General features: G+C 34.4%; 1 protein-coding gene across 1 annotated transcript in view; it reads right to left on the bottom strand.

Annotated features, from left to right (window-relative positions):
* Positions 1 to 25384, bottom strand: part of LOC149806776 (NIPA-like protein 2) — a 93043-nt gene that overhangs the window by 21375 nt on the left and 46284 nt on the right. The window contains exons 5-9 of the mRNA XM_089957420.1: positions 22715 to 22767; positions 18794 to 18862; positions 12203 to 12299; positions 5868 to 6003; positions 2104 to 2192 (exon numbers count right to left, since the gene is read on the bottom strand). Of these exons, the coding sequence (XP_089813546.1) occupies positions 2104 to 2192; positions 5868 to 6003; positions 12203 to 12299; positions 18794 to 18862; positions 22715 to 22767 (444 nt within the window). The remainder of the gene's footprint in view (positions 1 to 2103; positions 2193 to 5867; positions 6004 to 12202; positions 12300 to 18793; positions 18863 to 22714; positions 22768 to 25384) is intronic.

Genomic DNA, 25384 nt, shown 5'->3' with positions numbered 1-25384 from the left:
ACAGTTCTATGTCCATAGTTAAACAAATGCAATTAGCTTTGAGATTAGTATTGACAAGTAAATCAAGCAATATCAATAAGTTTACCTACCATTTTAAGGGAATACAATAGATTATCAATGTCTGCTCAATCAACAATCATGCATACCCAATGAAACCAGTTTATGGACAGAACTGTCAGCAGTTTTGGTCATTTTCACACATATGTAAACCCCCAACCCCCTTTCATCTTAACCTTTTTTATTTTTTGGCTTCAGGTCATTCACATTTACACAGGTAACTGTCCTGCAAGTGTTTACTCGGATTTGTTGTTGTTGTTGTAGGGTTTTTCAGCACATGATAGGCTATACATGGCGGCCAGTATTAATGGTGGAGGAAGAACCCAGGTAATCCCTGGAAAGAACCACCGACCCTCGAGAAGCTACTGGCAAGCTTTCTCACATACCCACATTGGCCAAATCCAAGACTCGAACCTACGTAGACAGAGGTGAGATGGCAATGATCCGTAACGGAGAGCGCTTTAGACCACTCGGCCACTTGGGGCCCTGTTGACTCGGATTAAACAAAAAACATTTTAGTTATACGGTTGAAGGGATTGGCTAATATAATCACACATTCTACTTTCTGCTCTTTGCTTATAAAATAAAATTTTCAATGAATACTGTATTTTATTTTTTCTCCTCTGTTCTCTTGAGAATCACTCAATATTTTTAAAAAAACTTGCTCCAAACTCACAGGCAAATAGCTTACTCCCAAATTGGGTTCAGGCAGTTTACATGTACAGTTTACACACACCTGCTGAGTTCTCATCACACTGGGTTCAGGCAGTTTACATGTACAGTGTACACACACCTGTTGAATTCTCATCACACTGGGTTCAGGCAGTTTACATGTACAGTATACACACACCTGTTGAATTATCACCACTGGAGCATTATGAGGTCAACAACTTTGATCTTCTGTGTGAATTTTCAGGAAAATACACTGCTTTTCAAGCCTAAATATAGGTTTAATTTTAGAAACTCAATGTCTGAATTATGTCCTTTATCATCAGCCAGAAATCAGACCCTTTGGCATGTCTGGCAAATGTAAATGGTGTGGGAAAAAACATGTTTCATAAGTGTGTGTGAAAGTATTACATAGAAATTAAATGTCAGGATTCGAATGGACCAAGCAAATGTTTTTATAACGAAATCATGTCTCTTTATGCATATTTTTTATTGAAATTACTAATATGGATAAAAACAGATTTGACTGGTGAGTACACATACTCAACTGTTTACGCTCAAATTACAGATTTGTATACAAATAAATATTAAATATGTAAATAACTATTTTAAGCACTTCTTGTTTAATCTGGAACAAACTGATAGTTGTGTCAATTAGTCCACAGTATTGTACCCACCTGTATCCCCCTAATTTTTTTATGGGGGCAGCAGTAATGCATCATTCTCTTCATCCAATTAACCTGATTGGTTATAACACAGTTCAGCTCATAGCACAGTTCCCATTTATTGACCCCAACAAACACATTATAGTGGTGTCACACTGTATATTTACTATTTTAGCAAGACAGACTATACTTGGTAACACAGAAAGGATGCTAGAATCCCTCCAAGCCAAAGAACATATGACTTTCCAAAATTTTAACTCAGAACCTTAACATTGTTGATCACCCTGATGAGGTCACCACTGTAAAAATGATACCTGTAACTGGTAACTCACAGTTGAAACCAAAATAAGTGTATTTTGACTAGAAAATGACATGATACAAACAAATAGAAAATTTCCTCTTCCTCATTTGACCTCATTATATATTAACTTCCTTAGTTGGCCTATTTTTCAGATGATTCTAAAGAAACATGTACCACAGCAGAGAAAAATGTACACCTATATAGGGAGTCAAACATGACCCTCCCTGTAACCAGCCTGATGCTCCACTTACTGGCAATCAAATCCAGAATTTACATCTGTGACATAAGAACTTTACAGAAAATCAAAAAAAAAAGATTCTGCTTAAAACTTAGATTCAGGAAAGAAACCATTTCAACCAATATATCACAGCTAAATTCACTGTACTTTTATTCTTTCCATTAATGACTTACCTGCCATAATTGCACTCATAGTAAAGAAAACAAAGTTTGTTGGGACAACAACTGTGGAGTCAAAATTCTTCATGGCTTGATTAAGATATCTAAAAATGGAAAATACAGAGTTAGTTCATCAAGATTACTGTAAACAGTACATTAAAATGCTGACACAGTGTTAAGTTATATTATTATACCTTTTCTATGTAAAAACCTCATTTACTGGCTAAATACTAAGGTACAAAAATCTGTAGTACCCATGCTTCAAAAAGGGTGTCAAAAGCGAACAATAAACTTTGAGCAAGGTTTATGGCATATAAGTGTCTCTTCTTGCTCTTTTTCCTTTCAAATCCTATATCAATAATGTTGTTGTTGTTGTTCTAGGGTTTAACGCCATTTTTCAGCACAAGATAGGCTATATATGGTGGCCAGTATAACTGGTGGAGGAAGAACCCTGGAAAACCCAGGGGAGAACCACCGACCCACGAGAAGCTACTGGCAGGCCTTCCCATGTACACACGCTAGCCGAGCCTTGGACTCGAATCCACGCAGAGGTGAGATGGCAGTGATCCGGAATGGTGAGCGCTTTAGACCACTCGGCCACTTGGGGCCCTATATCAATAATGTAATTGTATATCAATAATTTATACTTTTACATTTTTTTTATATCAATAATGTAAAAATATGAATTAAAAAAATGTGTAAAATTTTAAACTTCACCACCAGAATGAGCAATTATGCATCAAATTGATATACCATAATTATTCTAATTTAGGAACTCTTTATAGCCCCTTTCAGTTTTGGAAGTGCTTCTAATGAATGCATTTTCAGGGCTGTCAATTTTCAAGGTGCAACTTCTGAGAGTTCATTTTTATTGATGACAAAGAATTGTGATTTTGATGCCTCACTTATTTGCATTCAGATTTGTTGGTTTAGTGGTCATCTTGAAGTATTACCTCTTTCTTATTGTAAAGATTTCAAATAGAATGATTACATTTTTACTTGTGCAAAGAGAGTTTGTTGAAATCTGAGTGTAACAAATCTCATTATATATACGCTAAATAGGGTGGACTGTTTACATAAAATTTTTTAATGCTGCCATTACCTTTGGAAGAGTCAATTTATTCATTAGGGAGTTATCAGCCTTCATATTCTTCTATATTCAGCCATATAGTAGTTGCCTCCCTTTGATATTTTTGCAATATCAAAAATCAACTCTTCCAGACCTCAGCACAATTATGGCGGACTACACGGACACAAACCAGTCTTTTTAGCATGTACTGAATAAATGGTGTTGCGCTGTATGTCAATATGAATTATGTTTAAATCATCTGTGCATGAAACGAATTCAGTAATTTTAATTTTGAGACAATGATGTAAAAATTCATTAAGATATCATTTGTGAAGCTGTGTGGAACGAACTATAAGTACTTTCATTTTTAAGGGCATCAACTTTAAAGCAGCATCTGCATTAGAATAATGATCATAAATATTTTTTCAATGTTTTAAAACAGAAGCTAAACATATCAGACTGATTACTGAATCAGTAACATACTTGCTTTGCACTGCTGAAGTCCCTGCCTTGATTCTAAAGCTGGAATTTCTAAGATTATTATTGATTCAACCCTCAAATCTGTCTCTGATTAATGAAATCAAACTACTGCCTTCCAAACGCTGCAGAGTTCTTTCATATGGTCAAGGCTCCAACCAAAAGCTAGCTTAACAAATCAACTGCACACAAGATTGCCTATTTCAGAGATGGCCATTGTACTGTTCCTGCTAATTTCAGTCATAATCATGCTAAGATACAGAAACTAAAGTTACATATAATGGCTATTCTACAGCAACAGCCAGACTCCTTAGACATAAAAACACAGACATGCTTTGAGAATTCTCTTTTCTCCCTTCCTTCCTTCCTTTCTCCCCCCCCAAAGTGTACTATATTCAATATGATTTTGCTGAGAGTGAACAAACTTAAGTTGTACATTTTACCTTTAACAATGCAGCAAATGCTATGCATAATAGTAAGTGGATGTTGATTCAAGGTCGGTGATTTTTTTTCCAGATGCTCCACTGTCTTCAATATTAAGAGTAATCTCACCCAGTCACCTAAACTTATCACTTGTACAACTAATAAAATAGTCATCAGAAGAATGACTGATCCCCTTGAGTGACTCGCTATTACAGATATAAAATTAATATAACTTTTCTGTAGCACATCCATTGACCTTGACCTATGATATGTTGATCAATGACTCAGTAGGGAGCTGTTAATCTTAAAATGCTAGGAAGCTGATAAAAAAAAACTGGATGCAGGATACTTGTGGAAAGTAGATGTATCATGTGGAAGCCCAAATGACAATTTTAGCTCCTGTAACATTGACCTTTGGACTCTAGAATGAATAGGAAGCTGACCCTGTCCAAGTGCAACCTAAAAAAGTTTGATGAAAATTACTACATTATGATGTGCACAACATGCACCGATGTATAATGTTCACTGAAATTTTCAAACAAGATTTTAAAATGTTGATAATTTTGCTCCATTTTCATAGTGCAATAACAGTTGGCCATTTGAACAGAGAATGAAAAAGTGGCAATACTGAATATCTTTCTAGTTTTATGGCTGGCCCTTAAAAGAGCTATTTTAAAGTTCACCATGTTGATGGAGTTCAGTCTAATGCATCAAATTTCTGAAATTCCTCTTCATTACTTCTCAAAAACTCAAACTGATGCCACAAAAAGATGCCCCCTGAATGTGCCTCTCATGAAAAACATTAACACTGCTTAAATTCTAAATATTACTTTACAATTCAAGCAATAAATAAATTTATAAATGAAGACAAAATTCACAAGGTTCACAGTTATCAAATATTGAATATTTCCAAGTACGATAATCATGTATCAATATGGTACCTTATAGTTTTAGAACAAGTCACCAATCATTAGGTACATGTATTTGTGGTCAAGTCACAGAACAAAATACAACACAGTGATATGAAATGACTGCAGTTTATTAACAAAAGAATCAGAGAACTAGGACTCTCAAGATTTGTAAGCATTATTTAACTTTTGTAACACGACTAGATTCCGTAAAATACCTGGTCAAAATACAACATACACTGGATGTTATATTTCATATGGGGAATGTGATATGTGGGCAGCTATAGTGCCTTTATCCTTTTGTCAGATCTGCCTGAGGAAAAGAGGGTGCTTTTAGTACCTCTATAAAATGTGCACCCCCTTGAAAATAAGAGTTAGGTATAAAAATAGTGCACGTTATGCACACCAAAATATGGTAAGCCAATAAAACCTGATGCAGCAAGGAATATCACATTTTTTGGCTAAAGTGACTATGACCTTGGACCTAGCAGTGCTAAAATCGATCGACGTTAGCCTCTACCCATGAGTAAAGTACATATCAGATTTGAGAAAAAAGAGCACGGGAATCTTAAGTTGCTATCTGGAAACCACCTTAACTAAGGACAGCCAGATGAATGTATGAACAGATGGGAAGACAGATATAATTACTGCACTATCTCCATACACCTTTGATTCAAGATATCAAGGATGTTGTAGAAAATGGTGTCTCACCCGTGACTGCTGAAATAATGTATTCCCCTCCCTGTCTGACTTGCAAAATCTTTACCAAAATCTCTAACACTAAATTTTAATGTTGCAACCACAGCAAGAATTCTGACACCTAAGTCTCACCATGCAGGTGATACATGATATGAAGTAAAAGATTCAAACTTCTGAAAATGTAGCCAAACTTCACTGCTCACTTGACTTGTATGATGGCTGTTACCCCTAGAACAGCTGCCATAACATATAACATTGGAGAGTACCACTGTGCTTTTCCTGCCATTGTTAACTGCAACATACTGGATACAGCTTTAGCAGATATCACTGTAAAAGATGCTGAAGAAGAAAAAAATTGCTGATACAAAAATTATATTTTAATATTCAAATTTCATGAAAATATAAGAAACAGCATATTACTTAATTACTTTACATTCTTATATGTATATTTGATTTAAGTTATATTTGATTTAATTTAATTGTTTGTTTTAAATTATTTTTTATTTATTATTCCATTACATGTTATAGTAATGTAATTTTGTTTGCTGGAATCTGACATTTTCCAGAAATTAGTTTGATCTGTTTTTTCATAAACACCTATTATTAGAACTTGGTATCTTAATGTAGATCTAGTTCCTGACCTTGATACAAAATAAGTAAGTGCTGAACTAAACAACTTTTTTAATTCATTCTTAACGTGGATTTATAGGGTGGAATCGAGGCTGTACTGGGTGTACTTAACTTGATACATGTCAATAGCATTTATTTTGAAATTCTGGTTTGAATGGAATTGTGCAGTAGTCAGAAATAATAGTGATGTATTGAGAAATAATTTTAGTTGGGCTTTTAAACACTTCGACATCAAGGTGGTGTTTTTTCTGTTGTGACCAGATGGAATTTAATCATTTTTCTTCAAATTATTTGGATTCTAAAAGATTAATTCTTTTCCCTAGGAATATTTAAGTGATCATAAAGAATTCCTGGACCAAGACATTTATTGAAATTTTATTCAGAATTCAAACACTGGAACATTATTGTTTGTGGATGAACAAAGAACTGTTGACATGTCAATACTATAATGGCCATTGCCTTCCATTTTGGATTTTCATCAGGACTCAAACTCCAATCCATTCTAACATTTTATAGCTAGGACATCTAATTTTTAATTCTTGGATTATTCTTGCATTATTTTTGGATTTGATTCTTAAAGCCCTAAGTTCTTCTCCTCATTTTTACCTTGTTTTTCTAGAGAAATAAATTATCTGTTAAATTTTACAAAGCTTGTTGTCTTCACTTTTTTCTTTTGGCTGTTTATGAGAGCCTAAACATGTAACCATTCTCAAATGAGAAACAGGAACAGATGACAAACCAACCTCATCACAGCTTATGTACAGACTTCTCATGCTTAAGCACTCTCAACTTTTATACTGTTTATAACTTACAGTACCATATAACAGCACAATAATGGCTATATGGTGCCTATTAGATACAAAGTTCTAAAGAGGTAAAAATTAACCACAGGTGTACCATGGTTAATCCCTTAAGCTCAGACACATAAATTTAGCAGAAACAAAAGCAGGCATGAAATGTACACCTGTTCCCTTGATCTTAAAGATAATTATAGTTCAAATGTGGAATGCAATACATCTTGCAATAACAATGCACAAGTGTACCAAACTTCATTCATTTAGATTAAACAGATATTAAGTGCTAGAGCTGATGGGGAAAATGCTACTTAAACTGAAAATATTGGTCTGTTACTTGGAGCTTGACGTTATGACCCCAAATTTAGTGCACAATATATATTTTAAAAAATCATCTCTTTATTTCAAATAGATCTAATGTTATTGCATGGAAAGGAAACGTATTAAATAAAACTTAAAATACTGACCCCTGACCTTGACCATGAGGACATGACCTTCAGTGTGGTAAATGACACAGCAGTTAATGATGATACAAAAGCATACATAATTTCAAGTGGCTCTTAAATAATAGGGTGGAAAGTAATCTGCAATTGAGAATTTAAAATATTGTCCCATGATCATAGCCTTGAAGATACATCTTCAAATTCGGTACACCAGACACTTTCTAATGATAATGAACAAGTACACCAAGTTTCATCCCTAATGCTGAATGGGCTCTAAAGTTATAGAGTGGAAAGGAAAGTGTAATGGAAAATATACAAACATACACGTGACCTTGACCCTGAAAATAAGACTATTTAAAGGTACTACACAACACACCTTCTAATGATGATATACAAGTATACTATATTTCATCCATTAATCTCTAACAGGTGTTTTTTTGTAGACCAGAACTGATAGAGAGAGAGAGCTTAAAATATTAAATCATGACCTTGACCTTAAAGATACGATTTCCAATATGGTAGGCAACACACCTTCTAAATGATTGTGCATAATTATACCATGTCTCATTGCTTAATCTCAAAGAGCTCCATTGTTTTAAAGAAGAATGTGAAACTATAAGGGAAAAAGCTTACAATATTTAGGCATGATATTGACTTTGATACTAGGAGCCCAGATTTCGTATGGGACACACCTTCTGATATATATAAGTATACCAACTTTCATACTTTAATCTCAAAGTGATTAAACATTACAGCCTGGAACGGACAGTGTGGGAGAAAAATATTTTGATTGATGACACTGACCCTGAAGACAAAGACCCTGAAACCAGTAAGTGTACCAAATCGCTACTTTGTTGTATTTGCATTCCATTTGTGTTCCATACATGTTTACATTACATCTATCAACTCAGTGTTTCTATTTATGGTGTAAAAATGCATTCAGATGTTATATTTATTCCATTTGTCTATTGTTTCCTTTCAATTTCACTCACTTGAAATGAAATATACATGCATTCACTGAAAGTAGATTTTCCATTTCCCAAAAAATGTTAATTCTAGCCAAACCATAAAAATGTATACCTCTGAAAACAAATGAATCTACAGTGTTCAAAATCTGGCCACTTACAACTAACAAATCAGGAATTTCAAAAGTCACATAAGCGGTGACATTTTGCATTCAACATTGTCAAAGTGACACATATCATGTGGCCAAGTGGTCAAAAGCACTCACCGTTACAGATCACCTCTGTCTACATGGGTTCAAGTATCGGATGTGGTTATGTGAGAAAGCTTGCCAGTAGCTTTGCATGGATCAGTGGTTCTTTCTGAGGTTTTCCCTGGTTCTTCCCCTACCATTTATACTGGCCACCATGTACAGCCTATCCTGTGCTGAAAAATGGCGTTAAACCCTACAGCAACAACAACAACAACAACACATGTAATGAAAAGTCATTGTGATTATGAAGCCATTCATTATAACACTACCCTTCTTTATAATGTGGAACTGGTCTTGGATCCCATTCAATTAGTCAAAGTTTGTTTCTCTTATTGCTGGTTAATATAATTTACTTGTGAATGGTGTAAAGTTAATGGATATAAAGAACAAACTATTATGTGGTTTCCCAATCATCAAATACCGTATTATGTTTATTTCCCACCTTTATATACCCTACTGAGTGGATTTCCCCATCCTTAAATATCCTATTGTTTGATTTTCCCCATCCTTAAATACCCTATTGTGTGGTTTCCCCATCCTTAAATACCCTATTGTGTGGTTTTCCCCATCCTTAAAAACTATACTATGTGCTTTCCCTATCATTAAAGATCCTAGTATGTGGTGTCTCCATCATTAAATACCCTAGTGCCCAGGTAAGTGGTTCCACCATCATTATTGTTTTGGTTTCACCAATATTTAAAATAGTATGTGGTTTACTCATCATTACATACCCTATTGGTTTACTCATCATTACATACCCTATTGGTTTACTCATCATTACACACCCTATTGGTTTACTCATCATTACATACCCTATTGGTTTACTCATCATTACATACCCTATTAAATATTTGTGCTTTCTTCATAATTAAATACCCTGTACATAATTGGTTTCCACATAATTAAATACCCTATTATGTAGTTTATCCATTATTAAATACCCTACCTTGTTTATTTCTATCATTACATACCCTATTAATAGGTGGTTTCCTCAGAATCAAATACCCAATTATGTGGTTTCTCAATCACTAAATACCCCATTATTTGTGTTTTGTGCATTATTATGACATAGCCTTATAAGTGGGTCACATTAAGGGCTCCAATGAACCACATTATAAAGAGGGAGTAATACAGCTCTACCCAACTCAATTCATCATCACTTAATTAAACCTGTGACAGTTTGGAAAACTAAAAGACTAGAGACTCACTTTTACTTGAGCCTGCCTTTTATCTAGCAAGATAGTACATAACTTTAAAACTGAGCTAAATCTTGGATTTGGAAGGACAGGTGGAAACTTACAGAGGGTCAAACAAATATGATGCTATGTCCAGCTTCTACAAAGACAGAATGAATAAACAAGAGACAAGTGGGTCTGATATCAGTCACATGGCTTTCATAATTTGACAGATGACCATTCACTAAGCAAACTTATGCAGTACTGTAGTTGTTGTTGTTGTTGTAGGGTTTAATGCCATTTTTCAGCACACAATAGGCTATACATGGCGGCCAGTATTAATGGTGGAGGAAGAACCCGGGAAAACCCCAGAAAGAACCACCGACCCACAAGAAGCTACTGGCAAGCTTTCTCACATACCAACATTGGCTGAATCTGAGACCCGAACCCACACAGATAGAGGTGAGATGGCAATGATCCATAACGGAGAGCGCTTTAGACCACTCGGCCACTCGGGGCCCCATGTAGTAAGAACCCAACCTTGGTAAACTATCTCTCATCATGTTCATTTTATCTAATTTACAATATACATAATTAATATGCATAGACTATTGCTCATGATCAAACTCTTTCTAGATCTTGATGATATAAACCCATTTACCAAGTTTTATAGAAACTGGATAAGAAATATAGTCTCAAGTTCTGAAGAAACAAACAGTTTAAGCAACCAGATGAAAGGTATCTCATTAATATAGTCTTATTTGAAGTCTGATGATAAATGGATCAAAGTATGGCTTCTAGACTGTTAGCAAGTTAAAACAATTGGATGCATGATCACCTCATTAATATGTTTTTTAATTACACATAATCAAAATTATCAAAGAGCTTGAGGAAAAAATATCTACTCCAAGTTAGATCAAATTCAGAAATACAACTTCCAGACTCGCCACATGGTCAGCTAATCATATGCAGCATTCATTCATTAGAGCTTGATGATATAAGCCCACATTTCAAGTTTGATCAAAAACTAGATCAGAAATATGTGGCTTCCAGCGAGGTAACAAGCTCACCAATTCAGATGCAAATCACTGATTTCAGTATGCATGGATCTAACCTTGTTCAAGGTCTTAATGATATCAACATATATTTCAAATTGTATCAAACTCTTGTCCGAAATATGACATCTAGATGGATAAGAAGTTCAGCCAGCAGATGCAAGATCACCTAATCAGTACATATGGATCTTTTTCATTATCAAACTCATCTGAGATCTTAATAAACTAAACATATATTTCAAGTTTAATCAGAGTCAAATCATAAATAAAACACCCAGAAAGGTAGCCAATAAAATACAAAATCACCTAATTAGTATGTATGGATCTCTCTCATTACTGAATGTGTTTGAGATTTTGCCAATTAAATCTGATTATAATCAGAATAAAAAAATATTGCCTCTCAATGTGGTAACAAGTTCAGCCAATCAGATGCAAGATCACCTATTAGCATGCATGGATCTTGCTCATTATCAAGCTCATCCAAGATTAATAAGCAGATATACTGAGCTTGTTCAAAATGTGATCAGAAATATGGCCTCCAGAGTGCTATCAAGGCCAACCACTCAGATTCAAGATCACCTCATTAATATGCACTGATTTAGCTCATTATGAAACTCATCAGAGATTCTGATGTTATAAACCCATATTTCAAGTCTGACTGAAATCACATTTGAAATATGGACTCCAGAATGGTAACATACAATTGTTGACAAATTGACACAAGATGGAAATGGAGGATTACCATAAGCTCACTAGGTGAGCTAAAAACTGTTAATTTATATCAAGATAATAAAAGCACAGATTCTGAGTTAAACATGATAAAGTAAATATACAATGCAATATTATTTTGACCTTTTGATAGGACTAACATGGACTTGAAACTTTTCTTCCGATATACTAAGATTGTTATATTCATTTCAGTTTTCAAGAATTTATCCAGCTTTTCTGAATAAAAATTGTCATCAAAAGAATCATTCAAATTTTGATCATGAGATTCATAAGCATATTTCTTAAGAATCCAAGTTTTCAGGCTTCATATGAAAAACACTAAATAATCATTTGCGTTTGTCATAAACCAGAACAGACCGAAATACTGTTAGCACCATGTGTTTCAATTCATGTTTACAAGTCTTTCATGTGTGTGTGTATGTGTGTGTGTATGTGTGTGTGTGTGTGTGTATGTGTGTGTACACACATGTTTATAATAATGCAAGTGTGAATTTACCAATAATGGAGACTATCAGAAGATATACAACAACCAACTTCTTTTTGAATCTGTACAGCAATACAAAAAGTACTATCAGCATCAAGCCTTCGATACACTGTAAAATGAAAAATGTCATAAATATAAAATCGTAATCAAATAATCTCATGTCACTGCTATACAATTATAGACTGATTTTTGTTAGATTGTGAATGACTTTATAAATTTGTTCATGAGAACAAAGGAAATAATTTGCTTCAACCATAAAGATAGGATGATTACTTTAACTCATTAACCCATGTAGGTTTTTGTCATTTTCACCTGAAATGCAAGTAGGAAACACATTTTGGGGGCTATTTCTGAATATATCCTAATACATTGATGTCCAAGAGATTTCCGGTTAACCTAATGCCTACTTGTGTTAGAAACATCGTTTTTCATTGGCTATTTCCACATGCGCATGAGCAGAAGGGTAAAAGTTGGGAGTTTTTTTTCTTTTCTTCACGGATCCATCATTTGCGTATCCAGACCACCCTTTATTCATATGCCCATCTTATCCTACTTTTTGCAAAGGTTCACCTGTCTGTGTGTAGTTCAGACCTGTCTGCCTTTGATCTGAGGTCAAAAAGCCAAAAAGCCTGACATAAAATCAGATTCTGACCACATGTGAACTTTCTGTGGAAAAAATCAGGTTTTTCCCTCTGTATTTTGTAGTGCAACTAGAACATCCAGATTATTTGTTATCATTGAAGAGCTACATCAGTCTACCTTTGTATAATACCACCCACTTTAGTGTCTCTTAAATGACCTTGATAACTAAAGAGTTCGGAAGTAGGCTATTACCTCCTGATGCGTAAACGGTAGTGCCAGGGGTTAATGAGTTAACTGTTATTTTAAATTAACTTATTTGCTTAATAACAACAAAGTTTTTATGATCACTCCACCAAATAATATACAAGCTATGATACAAGGCAATGTCCATTTATGCAGTATGACATTTGCTGGTGAAAGCACATTCTAAAATCTTATTTCAGATTTCTCCACCCAAGCTCAAATTCTAAGCCTCACATACACCATTAACCCTTTCTCATATACATGTGCAGCTGGATTCCCTTACTTCATCTGAATGCAAGTGTGTGTGTGTGTGAGATCTGGATTTTTAACGTAGCTTTAAAAAAAAAATCAGTCATATCGCTATGATGTCTGCAGTGCGGCAGCTAATAGTGATATTTGGCATCATGCCACAGACATGTAGCATGATGTCCCACCCAGTCACAATATCCTGACACCAGGCCAACCAGTCCTAACACTAACTTCTTAGAGCTGAACGCTAAGCAAGGTAGCTGTTAGTATCATTTTTAAAAGTGTTTGGTATGACCCGTGACCTTGTGCATATGAGGTGGATGCTCTAACAATTAGGCCACTGAAGTGGTTGCAAGTGCAATTGGAAGCCATTAGTAAATACTCAATAAAGTGCACTGTCACCACCTCAAGGGAATATCCTCTCAAGTAAAACAGATTTTCTAGATGTTTCGATGATGGCATAGTGCATGCTAGTAGATTAGATGAATCTTAAAATAGCCAATCAGAAATATGAAAACATCAGAAATTCACCCAAAATCCAAATGGCTGCAAGCTGCTATCTTGCAGGTAGAATGATAAAATCATGATTACCAGATCACATTTTTTTATGGTTAAATGACAAGGTAGGATATGGGTTAATTTTAGGTCCCTTATCAAATCTTTCTCCTCTGTTATCAGTATGAACATTATTCTATTCTAAGCGGTCTACCAAAGTTTTACTTTATGAATCAGTTCTTTGCTGACTTCTACACCAGATTCCTTACCTGTTCCATAATGATGTATTAGGGTTTTAAGTCCATCAATGCTATAGTCTGCATGTTGAGACATGTATTTTCATAAAAAAATATCTTTACTTTTTTTATTCCTTTTTCATATCTTATTTATTCAGATCATCCTAACCCTTAGAGTGTTATAGTCATTTACCACAAGATCCCTCAGGGCTCAAAATTGCAATCTACTTTTAAACTGTCTGTATTTTAATTAGAATTAGTATTCTGCCTTTTCTATATTTAAAATATCACTAATACTGAATAGACTGGCATGGCATCTGTTTTTGTCCATCCAGCAAGTACATAAGACTCGTATTCAACATCATTTTTGGTTGAAAATTACTCACTGGTATTTATAGGAACACATTCCAAGTTTGAATAATCTGAAACACTTCAAAACTTTAACAATCATTGTCATCAGTGCTATCAACAGCCAGTATTTGCTGAGCAAAATCATCATCTTAAGATCAACCATTTTGGGAGTCAGCCATTTGAGGTTTTCTAAATCTGTGTTTTAAACTTGCATGTATAAAACTTCCTTGACAAATATAAGGCTCAAACTTTACAGAATGCTTGCTTCAGGGCCCAGGCACTACAAGACCTCAACTGGTGACTTGATTTATGTCATGACAAGCACTTTTAGGATTAACTGTTCCATAAACTTCTATACTGTGCAGGGTACATTTTTATATGCACGACTTTTGAACTAATTTGAAGGAGCTATTGGGCATCATTGCTTTCCATGTGCACAAATTCATACAAATTTTGCATGATTCGCACACTTGTGTGCCCTGGCATCATCACTTGATATGACCATCAACTCATAAGTAGTTATAATAAGATTTTCAAGACAGCCACTGTGGCAGCCATATTGGACATCTGAGAGAATCCATTTTCATTTTGGAAAAAAACAGATATTATAAGAAGTCTTTTAGTGAAAACCCCATGTCTATATGACTTTCCACTCAGTGAAGACAATATGGCTACAACGATGGTCACACCGGACATCACACCATTCAATTCAGGACCAGCAAGAGTTTCAAGCTGGCTGCTGTGGTAAATATCTTAACACCAACATTTTTATTTAGGTCCACTGAGACCTTGGAATAATTGTGCATGTCAAGTTTCATGGCAATCCTCCACATACCTTAGAAGCAGCAATAAAAATGTTGTGCTAATGGGAAGACAAACAAGGAAAGACAGACATCAGATGACAAACAGGCAAACACATAAGCTCTTCTGGTCTATAACCAATGAATCAAAACATAACTGGCTGCTTGTTGTAAGTGTGGGATGCCTTCCTTCATGCATTCCTTCAATATTTAGCTATACTCCATTCATCCAACTGATTATGATCTACACTAATGTACACATCAAAACATGATCAAAAACAAAAACAAACAAAAAAATCCCCCATACACTGGTAATAGGTCTCTCAATGTTCATTTAACTGGGGAAAAAATGGCACATTTGTGATACTGTGAATTTGATTTTGTAGGTTAATATGGTGACACATCGTAACAGGTGAGCTAAAAGTAAAGTAACTGTTTGTCTTCATTTATCCTTAGGGAGGAGTGCCAATAAAACACGTCTGAAATTTGCATGTGTTGGATGGATAAAAAATGTGTTGTCTGTTAAAAGCTCAAATATGTTCTAAATTGATCAGGTACTTTTTGAGGACCCTGAAGATACAGAAATATGGCAAAATTTTATGTTTCGTATGAACCCACACCAATTTAGGAACAAATGAACTGATCACTGCATTATATCATGTGTACACATGTTACAGTATAAGTGTTGTGATAATGATATGACCATAACAAACACCTGTGCAAATAATGTAGGCTCTGTGTACTGACTACTGCCAGATACTATTGTTTGTTGAAAAGCATTTCAGACTTAAATTGCTCACAATTATTATTTATTAAATGTGTTCATGTACTGTGATAATAAAGACAGTTGTAACATAAAATATGGTTGTTAATTATTAATTTCCTCTGTCATTTCCAAAAGCATCTTTTGCCATCTGGACAGATTAAAATGGAACATTACTCGTCAACAAAAAACAATTAAATTAGCTTTTTTAATCATTGCAAGAACAAAAAACTAGGGATGTTTCCTACAAACCTGTGTATTCTGATTACTAACCTGTAAAAATTGTCTTGCTGGTTGGAAAAGTAGTACTAAAGATTTAATTTTTATCACCCCTGCTGTCCAACTGGTTTTGTGGTGATTAATGACGTGCCCTGTCATAATTCTTTCAGTAAATTAAATAGTAAGATGAGCATTGTGGATTAGATTTATATTTTGTTTGAATAAAGAAAACTTAAATATTTTTATAAGCTTAAATACTTTGTAAAATATTCAACATTTGACAAATTGATGAATTTCTGGTTTTACCAAAATCTCAAACAGTTGCACAGACATTGAGTTTGCACATGGCACACTTGCTATCAGTTGTCAAACACCATAATGTTGTTGTAGTTGTTGTGGGGTTTAACGCCATTTTTCAGCACATGATAGGCTATACATGGCGGCCAGTATTAATGGTGAAGGCAGAACCAGGGGAAACCCCCGGAAAGAACCACCGACCCACAAGAAGCTACTGGCAAGCTTTCTCACATACCCACATTGGCTGAATGTGAGACTCAAACTGGCGCAGACAGAGGTGAGATGGCAGTGATCCGTAACGGAGAGCGCTTTAGACCACTTGGCCACTCGGGGCCCTCAAACACCATAATGTAACCAATGACATCATATAACCAATGACATCATGTGACATCATGTAACCAATGACATCATGTAACCAATAAGAGGTTGTTTACAGTTGATCAGGATGCATGCCAAACGTGTCCATACTTGACTCTTATGTGAACTAGTAAGTTACATGATGAGTGACAAAATAAGAGAATTCTTTAAATGGACAACGAATAGACTTAACACAAATTGTTTATCTTTAATTACAAATACAAGATGACCACTAAAATGACAGAATTCGGTGAAGAAAGACCAGTATTTTCTTGGCATTCTCGAGATGTTTGTTGATGAATGACATCAAAACCAGCCTTACATAATATTTACAGACAGGAAGTGTAAATCCATGTTACATTGTTGTGCATAAACATCTGTGATGTTAATAAACATAATTGAAATTCTATACCAATTTGTCATATTGACATGCCTGATAGTCACCTTAATATTGACATTTGGTCTTTCTGAAGTACAATCAAAATTAATGGCAGTCAAAAAACTTGATTACTGTTTCGCGATTCTTGTGTGTTGTTATTGTAAGAGGACAGCATTCACATACACCACATTTAAACTGAAATAAATACTGCATTTCCAATTAAGGACTGTGTATAACTTGATTACTTCTAATTAACATATGTGCATTTCATGTAACAGAATTAGCCATCTTAGTAACATGATTCTTGTTTATTGTTTACGAAGGTTATACAATATAACATTACTTTGCTTAAAATCAGATTTTGAAAGAATTTACTGTGACTGAGTGCTGTCAAGAGACTTTATAGCAACAGCAGCAACCAGATCAACAATAAGGACTAAAAAGTTTCCTTTGACATTGAGTGCTTAGTTCAGAAGTCACCCTAAGTAAGTTGGCATTTCACTGAGAATACACAAAAGGCAAGAGGTGCATAAAGAATCAGTATTATATACTGTAAATGAAAATAATGCAAAAAGATATAAATATAGGACTATTTCAATATTTGAAAGATATATACATGTACTAATACATTAAAGACCCAACATATCAAATAATTAATACATTGTAATAATTATTTCCATTTTTAGATTACAAAAGAATTAATATCAGAGGTCAAATTTTTCAAGAAAGTTGGCAAATTAAGGGCAATGAAGAAGCTGAATACAAAATATTATCAGCAAATGTGGTGCAGCTACTTCCAGTACCAAACCTGTCGACTATAGTTTCCCAACTATTTTATGAATTTAAAAAGAGAAATAACAAAATTTGTGTCCGTCCTTGTTACACGAGTTACATTTTTTACCCTAACAAACTTTTAATACCAATTTCTTGGAACATGAAACAATGACCTATCTTTTGTTGTTTTGTGCTAATTGCAAATGGTTACCAACATCTTAAAAAATACTAATAAAATGTCTGACAAGAGAATATTTGCAAACTCCTAATGTAATGTTTGAAGTTGTTACTTGATGGATGAGTACATGTTAAATGGACACATTTCATATACATCTTAACCATACAGATGATGGTTTTATTCATTATGTAGTTGTAACAGATTTATGTTAATTATTATGGCTACTGAATAAGTCTTGGCCTGATTGGTTGATTGGTTTGTTGTTTGGTTGGTTGGTTGATTTGCTGATTGGCTGATTGTTTGATTGATTGGTTGGTTGGTTGATTGTCTGACACTTAATGACACTTTAACAATTAAAAATGTTTAGGGTTAGGGGTTAGGTTAGGGCAACTGGAATAAAGTCCATTCCCAAGTGATACACAATTAGAACCATCCTGACCCACTCTCGACAGAAAACAAACCCAAACCCATTTGGTCAAAATATTTGGCATACTAACCACTAAAACTTCAGAGCTCCATCTTATTTTGATTTTTAAAAATATAAAATGATATATCAATGAATACTCATCATGGTTATCTTCCCTGCCATGCTTCAACACTGAAATGTAGAACCTAAGATCAATAATATTGATTAAACCAATACCTATAAAAAAAAAGGTACATAAATGATGTATACTTACAACGTAAACAATGAAGGATACCTGGGACAAATTCTCATAGATCTGACTTCCTGAAAGGGCACTCTCTGTCTGAAATCAGAAATGTGAAGTATACTTTACCGGATTTTAAAACCATGTGCACAAAATGAATCTGTTCTGCATAATTTCAAGACATTACAAATTTTCTTGATACATTCTTAGTCAACTGTCTGCATAAAATATGCAAATATACTGCTCATCAAGAAATATGCTATACTTTCAAAATGTTGGGACAAAGTGCAACAGCCAGGAGTGGGTGGGGGATCAAAACAAAACAGAAAGAGCTTCATATGCCAGCCCCATATTTAATAATTCTGCTGAAGGCACTAACAGAGCTTACCTGAATATGTGAAGCACTAGTCCAAGGATCACAATAGCTATTACAGTTCTAAATACAAGCTGAAAAAGGAAAGTGTATAACACAATATAACTGAGAAATCATTTTCTTTCTTTCCTGGATTTTTGTGATATTGACATCAGGCTATGGACCCTCAACATCTACTTACCATATATACTCTGTAGTTGAGTTCCACCACACACAAAATAGACCCTGATCCCCATCACATAATGTGCCAGCTGATCAGAGTCTATGTTTATTGTTTCTTCTACTGATTAGTCCTAAACAATAATGCACTGACCCAGATCTGCCAGCACATGCAACCATATATCTTGATCTGTACAGTCTTCATTCGATCTCAACTTATAAGCAGGTCTATACTGATGGATGAGATAAAATTAATGACACATGACAGACATTGCATGCAAGACACAGGGTCATACCATAAACTTATTTGGTCGGTCTTAATGAGGAGGTGAACAAAGAAATGGGTAAATATTTTATGCAATGTTTATGAAACTAAAAATAAATTAATCTACAAATCACCAAATAATAATAAGAATAAAAATAATGAGTACTCTGTATAGTGCCTAATCTTTATAAGCTATCTGCGCTTTACAACATTAGACAACATCTAAAACACAAAAAACCTAAATATAATGATATGATTAAAAGAAACAAACACCATGAAATTGGATAACATAAAACATGTTGAAAATATTTAAGGTAGGAAACATTATTAGGTCTTTAAGTTTGTTCTTGCAGTCAAATTAGGTGAGTTTTAAGAGCATTCTTGAATGAGATCACTGTGTCTTTGTGTCTAAGTTCAATGGGCAATTTTGTTCCACATTGCTGGGCCCTGGTATACAAAAGAACATTGTCCATATGACTTCATTTTCATAGTGGGAATAGTGTGTATACGATTGTCAGAAAAGGAGCATAAGTATCTTGCTGGTGTGTAAACATGGGTGAAGTCAGATATGTATGTTGGACTGGAGTCCGTCAGTGAAATGTAGCACAGAGTACAAATATTTGTTTGATTCTGGATCGAATGGATAGCCAGTGTCAGTGTAGGGTATAGAGCAGGGGGTGGTGTGCTCTGATCGCGGTACTCTAATGATGATCTGAGCAGCTGAGTTTTTCACTTTTTGAAGTTTCTGAAGTAGATATTGGGAAGAAACAGACAGAATTGAGTTACAATAGTCAAGTCTTGAAAGTACTAATGAACACACAAGTGTTTTAGTGGCATCAGCTGAAAGATATATGCGAATGTGCTGATGCGTCTCAGCTCAAGATATGCGGCCTTGCATATGTTCAAGACATGTTGGTGCAATGTGAGAGTACCGTCGAGAACAACACCAAGGTTTCATAATGACTATGTGAATTTAATGTTGGTGTTGCTGATATTTATTGTTTGAGGTAAAGGAGGTGAATGAGAAAGTTTCTGTGTTGTGATCAGAATGGCTTCAGTTTTATCATCATTCATCTGCAGCTTGTTACATGTCATCCATGACTTCACATAAGAAATGCACCTCTCTACACCTTGGATGGTAGTATCAATTCAGTTGGGTGGCTAGATTTGTATATTTGGGTGTCATCAGCATACAACTGGTGAGACACTGGATGATGATCTATGACACTTGAGAGCGACTGAGTGTATAGAATGAAGAGAACAGGTCCAAGAACAGACCCATGTGTAACACCACAACATAGATCAACTGGGCTGGAGTGTATCCATTTGCAGACACAATTTGTGTCCTGTTGACCAAGCAGGACTTGAACCACAGTAAGGCTGTATCATGAATGCCAAATACATGCTGGAGATGGTGAAGTAATATATCAGGATCTACTGTGTCAAATGCTGCATACAAATCAGGAAGAGTGAGGACTGTAATCTTTCCACTATCCAAAGCAGAGAGGTCATTAACTACTTTTAGAAGAGTAGTTTCAGTACTATGGCAAGGGCAATATGCAGACTGTACATTGCTAAAAAGACTGTTTGAATTCAGATGAGATACAAGCTGGGATAGAACAACTTTTCTAGGATTTTTTATATGAATGGGTAATTATAAACTGACGGTAGGTTTTTAAATTGTTATGGTTGAATGTTGGTTTCTTCAGCAGAGGCTTTACAATGGCAGTTTTGAAAATTAATGAGAATTCCCCAGATGAGAGACAGGCAATATTGGCTCTAAGCACTCAAGTAGCAGTGATGATGGAATTGGTTTAAGTTCACTATCAGAGTTAAACATTACTACTTAGCAATGAATATTCTTTAAAAATGACTGTCATTTTAAAATTGCATCACTTCACAAAAAAGTAATTTTAGTTCTTATGTTATGTGTTTAGGCTCAAAAAAACCATAACACAAGAAAGAGCGAAAACAACAAGCTTTGAAAAAAATATAATAATTTATTCCCATGGAAAATTCTTCAAAAATGAAAAAAATATGAACTTACAGTTTTAAGAATCAAGTCCAAAAATGATCCAAGAATAATCCACAAATAAAATTTTTGAAGTCCTAATAACAAAATGTTCTAATAATTTCAAGCTCGAGTCCCAACAAAGAATCCAAGATGGAAGACGCTGACATGTGCTGTAATCTGTAGTGATAAAGTCTACAGTTCCTTGTAGAAACAAGAAATATCACTCTGATTTTGGAAATCTGAATAAATTTTATAAAACCTGTCCTTGTTCAACAATTTCATTTGAGCACACATATTTTCCAGGAAAAAAAAAGAATTAATCCTTTTTGAATCCAAGTAATTTGAAATAACTCCAAACAGCACGACATACAACTTCCAGTCTAACAGCCCAACTAACACTGAGAATAACTCTCCATAACAAAGGTTATATCGCATTCTAAAACCCAAAAAGGGGGTAATGTGATCATGTTCCAGAACATCGTTGAAATTATGTACTTGTTAAAGATAACGTACACCCAGTGTGGCCCTGATGAAAACCAATCATTTTACTCTAAGAAATAAATTTTTTTAAAAATTGTTTACATCTTAAACATGTAGTCCCATCATGACCTCAACAATAACCAATCATTTTAAAATAAATATAGAATTTATATTTATGTGGTTGCTAATAATTTTGAATCAAGGTCAGGATCTAGATCAACACCTGATGTTTATAAAACAAACAGTCAAGGTCAAACTATTTTCTGGAAAAAGTATCATATCCAGTGAATAAATTTACATTACAATATCATGTAATGAGAATAAATAAAATTTAAAACTGACAAACAAACAATTAAATTGAAATAAATATATATTAAATGAGATTTAATTAAATCAAATATACATAACATAGTTCATAGTGAAAACTTTCTTTTTAAATGGATTAAACATACAGAAATTATCAGTTTCAAATATACATTCTATACTGAAAACTGGCCCAGTGACAGATCTTCAGTTAACTAGGTCCTTGTTTAATCAGTCAAGCTAACCACCACAAATGTTATTATGCAAATAAATCAAACAGAGCCTTGCTTTAGAGTATGCAACCATTCATTGGAATGTTTAATAATAATAAATTATCAACAAAAATAATGAACATACCTTGGAGGAAAAAGTAACTAGCAGAAAAGCACCAATTATAGCTAATGCTGACCCTGAAACAGAGAACAAAGACAACTTCACAGATATAGTATTCGTCAGACACACGTGGACATCAATCAAAGGAATTCTCATATATCATTAAATCAACTTGTCTTTGATTTATTTTATATCAAATTACCAAACAAACACCTTAACAAAGTCAAATTCAAAGGTCACTATAGCAAGCTAGCCTCAATTTTTCATTTCTCAATGCACTGTAGTGGGATAATTAATCCCCTCCATGCTCTTAAGTTTACTTTATTTAGAGAACCACGAATTGGTACATATACTCGAATACTGTTTATATATACATGTCTAATGTATAGCATGAATAGTATCAACACCGTGTAATCACCTGCGAACCTCATCATATACATTGAATTCACAATACAAGTGATTCCATCAAAAATATGCACACACTGAGCTTTAAAATATTCAGTAATTTTGTCACAGGTCATATTGGTCTGAATTAAGTGGAAAAATATAGCACGATCACGTAATGAATGACGAAACACATTTACTTTTCAGTATGTTCCAAGTCGGTAAACATCAGTTTGCGTTTTAAGCCGCCATTGGTAGCGTTCGTAAGCATAAACATTTTCCTTACAAAAAGAAAACTTTCACGGCACAGTTAACATGTTCCAGTCACGTTGGAAAATGCAAAAATCTATCAGATTCCATCACTTTCATTTAAGTTTGATACTAACTTCCTTTGATGAATAGTTCTTTGTTTTCATTGAAAGATTGTAGTCGGCTTTCTTTGATGAAGGGTGCATGCATTATTGAAGTCACCGCTAAAGGACAGCTTTGGAGAAACAAACAAATGCCCATTTCTTATTGTGGCAGCAACATCAAATAATTGTATTGCAAGATTGAGACTGATTTTTTTTCTCCATTTGCTGAGTATGTTTTCATAACAATCAGTGCTTCAAAGGTAATCTGTTTCCTTTGAAATTTCAGCAAACTATTTTATCTGGGTACATTTTTAAAAAGGAATTGGCCGTCGTTTGGACTACTCTAGTTACTGTCCCTCCATACCTTTTGAATAAACCAATAAGTAAAATGTAGTTTTTATTATTTTGTTTTAATTTTTTTTTTACATTTGTGGTAGCAGCATGATGCTGCCTTCCAAGCATGTGTCTGAAAATTAACAAAGGGTCAATGGACGATAGAGACGCAGGTGTTCAGGTTTGATGACAGGGATTATTACAGAAAATGTGAGTGTTCTGAAGGATTTAATTCTGAGTGAAAAGAGGAATTTTACTTACCATCCACATACATATGTCAGTCTTTGTAAATATGTTAATTACTAGCGAGCGGCCAAAAATCCGAAGAAAGATAGATTATGAGATAATACCTCGTCTGGTTGATCTCCGTTACCAGAAATGTCAACAACAAAAAAGCGGATATTTCACAACATACAGTACTGATGCTAGATGTCATGATAAGCAGATTATAATATAACAATGCACTGTTTTGATGGTTTGTCAATATGGACAAAGAATTTGTTTATGTAACAATAAATTTCAGTGCATTTTATACCCAGTTTGCACCTTCCTTTGATGTGACCTCTGAATTTCTGCACTCCAAACCAATGGCTGTATATAAAAGTTTAAACAGCCAACAACGCTGCCAATAAAAAAAATATCGCCACATGGTATGTTTTGTCGCCAATAAGGAAAAACAATCCGAATTTGCGACATTGGCGAAGACCGACAAGATCACAGAATAAACTTTTTATGTTATTTTTTGTACTTTTAAGAAGAAAAAACTACTTATCTGTGTATGAGAAACATATAAAATTTCAGGAGCAACGCCACGATCATCTTGTATTATTCATACGCGATCTCTTCCCCAAAATGATAATAAAGTTTTTACGTTCTTTTCATACTTTTAAGAAAGTTTTTTTTTTGTACAAGAAAAATACATGTCTATGAAATTTCGGGAGCCACACCACGACCGCGTTATGTCCAAATTCATGTTATAATGGAGCGTGCTATAGCGGGGTCACACTGTACCATGACTTAGCATGTTCTGCTTTTTTTCTTAATCCTCTTCATGATCTCTCCATCCCTAACATAATGCATGGACAAACAAATTAAGCATGTGAGCTGTACTAGAGGTCTAGTTTACACATTGCTTTCTTGTTGGACAATAAATAAAAATATTGCAACTAAGTTTAATTCCATGGTGACTAGGTCTAAGTTTACACATTGCTTCTTTGTCAGACAATAAACAAATGTGTCATCAACTAAACTTGTTTGGTCATTATATTTTTCCACGAGTCTGATAACTCTACAGCCACTAAACAAAAGACAAATAATGTGTGAAAGCTTATATCCTGGGCTTAAAAAACAAACAAGCTACAAATGCACAATTTCCACAGGGTCTGTATGATAGACACTGCATTTGTCACTCACACCAAATTGCTTTGTGATGTGTCAGCACACAATAACTTTGGAACAAAATGTGTGAAGCCTAGGTCCAAATTGAAAAAAAAAGACACTAGCAACAATAACAAACTTTTATTATCATCCTCCAAGAATTTGTGTGTATGTGATTTGGATTTATAATGTAGATTTAAAAATTATTCAGTCATATATCTATGATGTCTGCAGTGTAGCAATTTAT

Source organism: Sinohyriopsis cumingii, chromosome 1 (assembly GCF_028554795.1).
Source record: "Sinohyriopsis cumingii isolate HCF-2022 chromosome 1, ASM2855479v2, whole genome shotgun sequence".
In the NCBI taxonomy this organism is placed as follows: domain Eukaryota; kingdom Metazoa; phylum Mollusca; class Bivalvia; order Unionida; family Unionidae; genus Sinohyriopsis; species Sinohyriopsis cumingii.
Note: the sequence above shows the minus strand (reverse complement) of the source record. Positions and strands in the feature narration are given on the sequence as shown.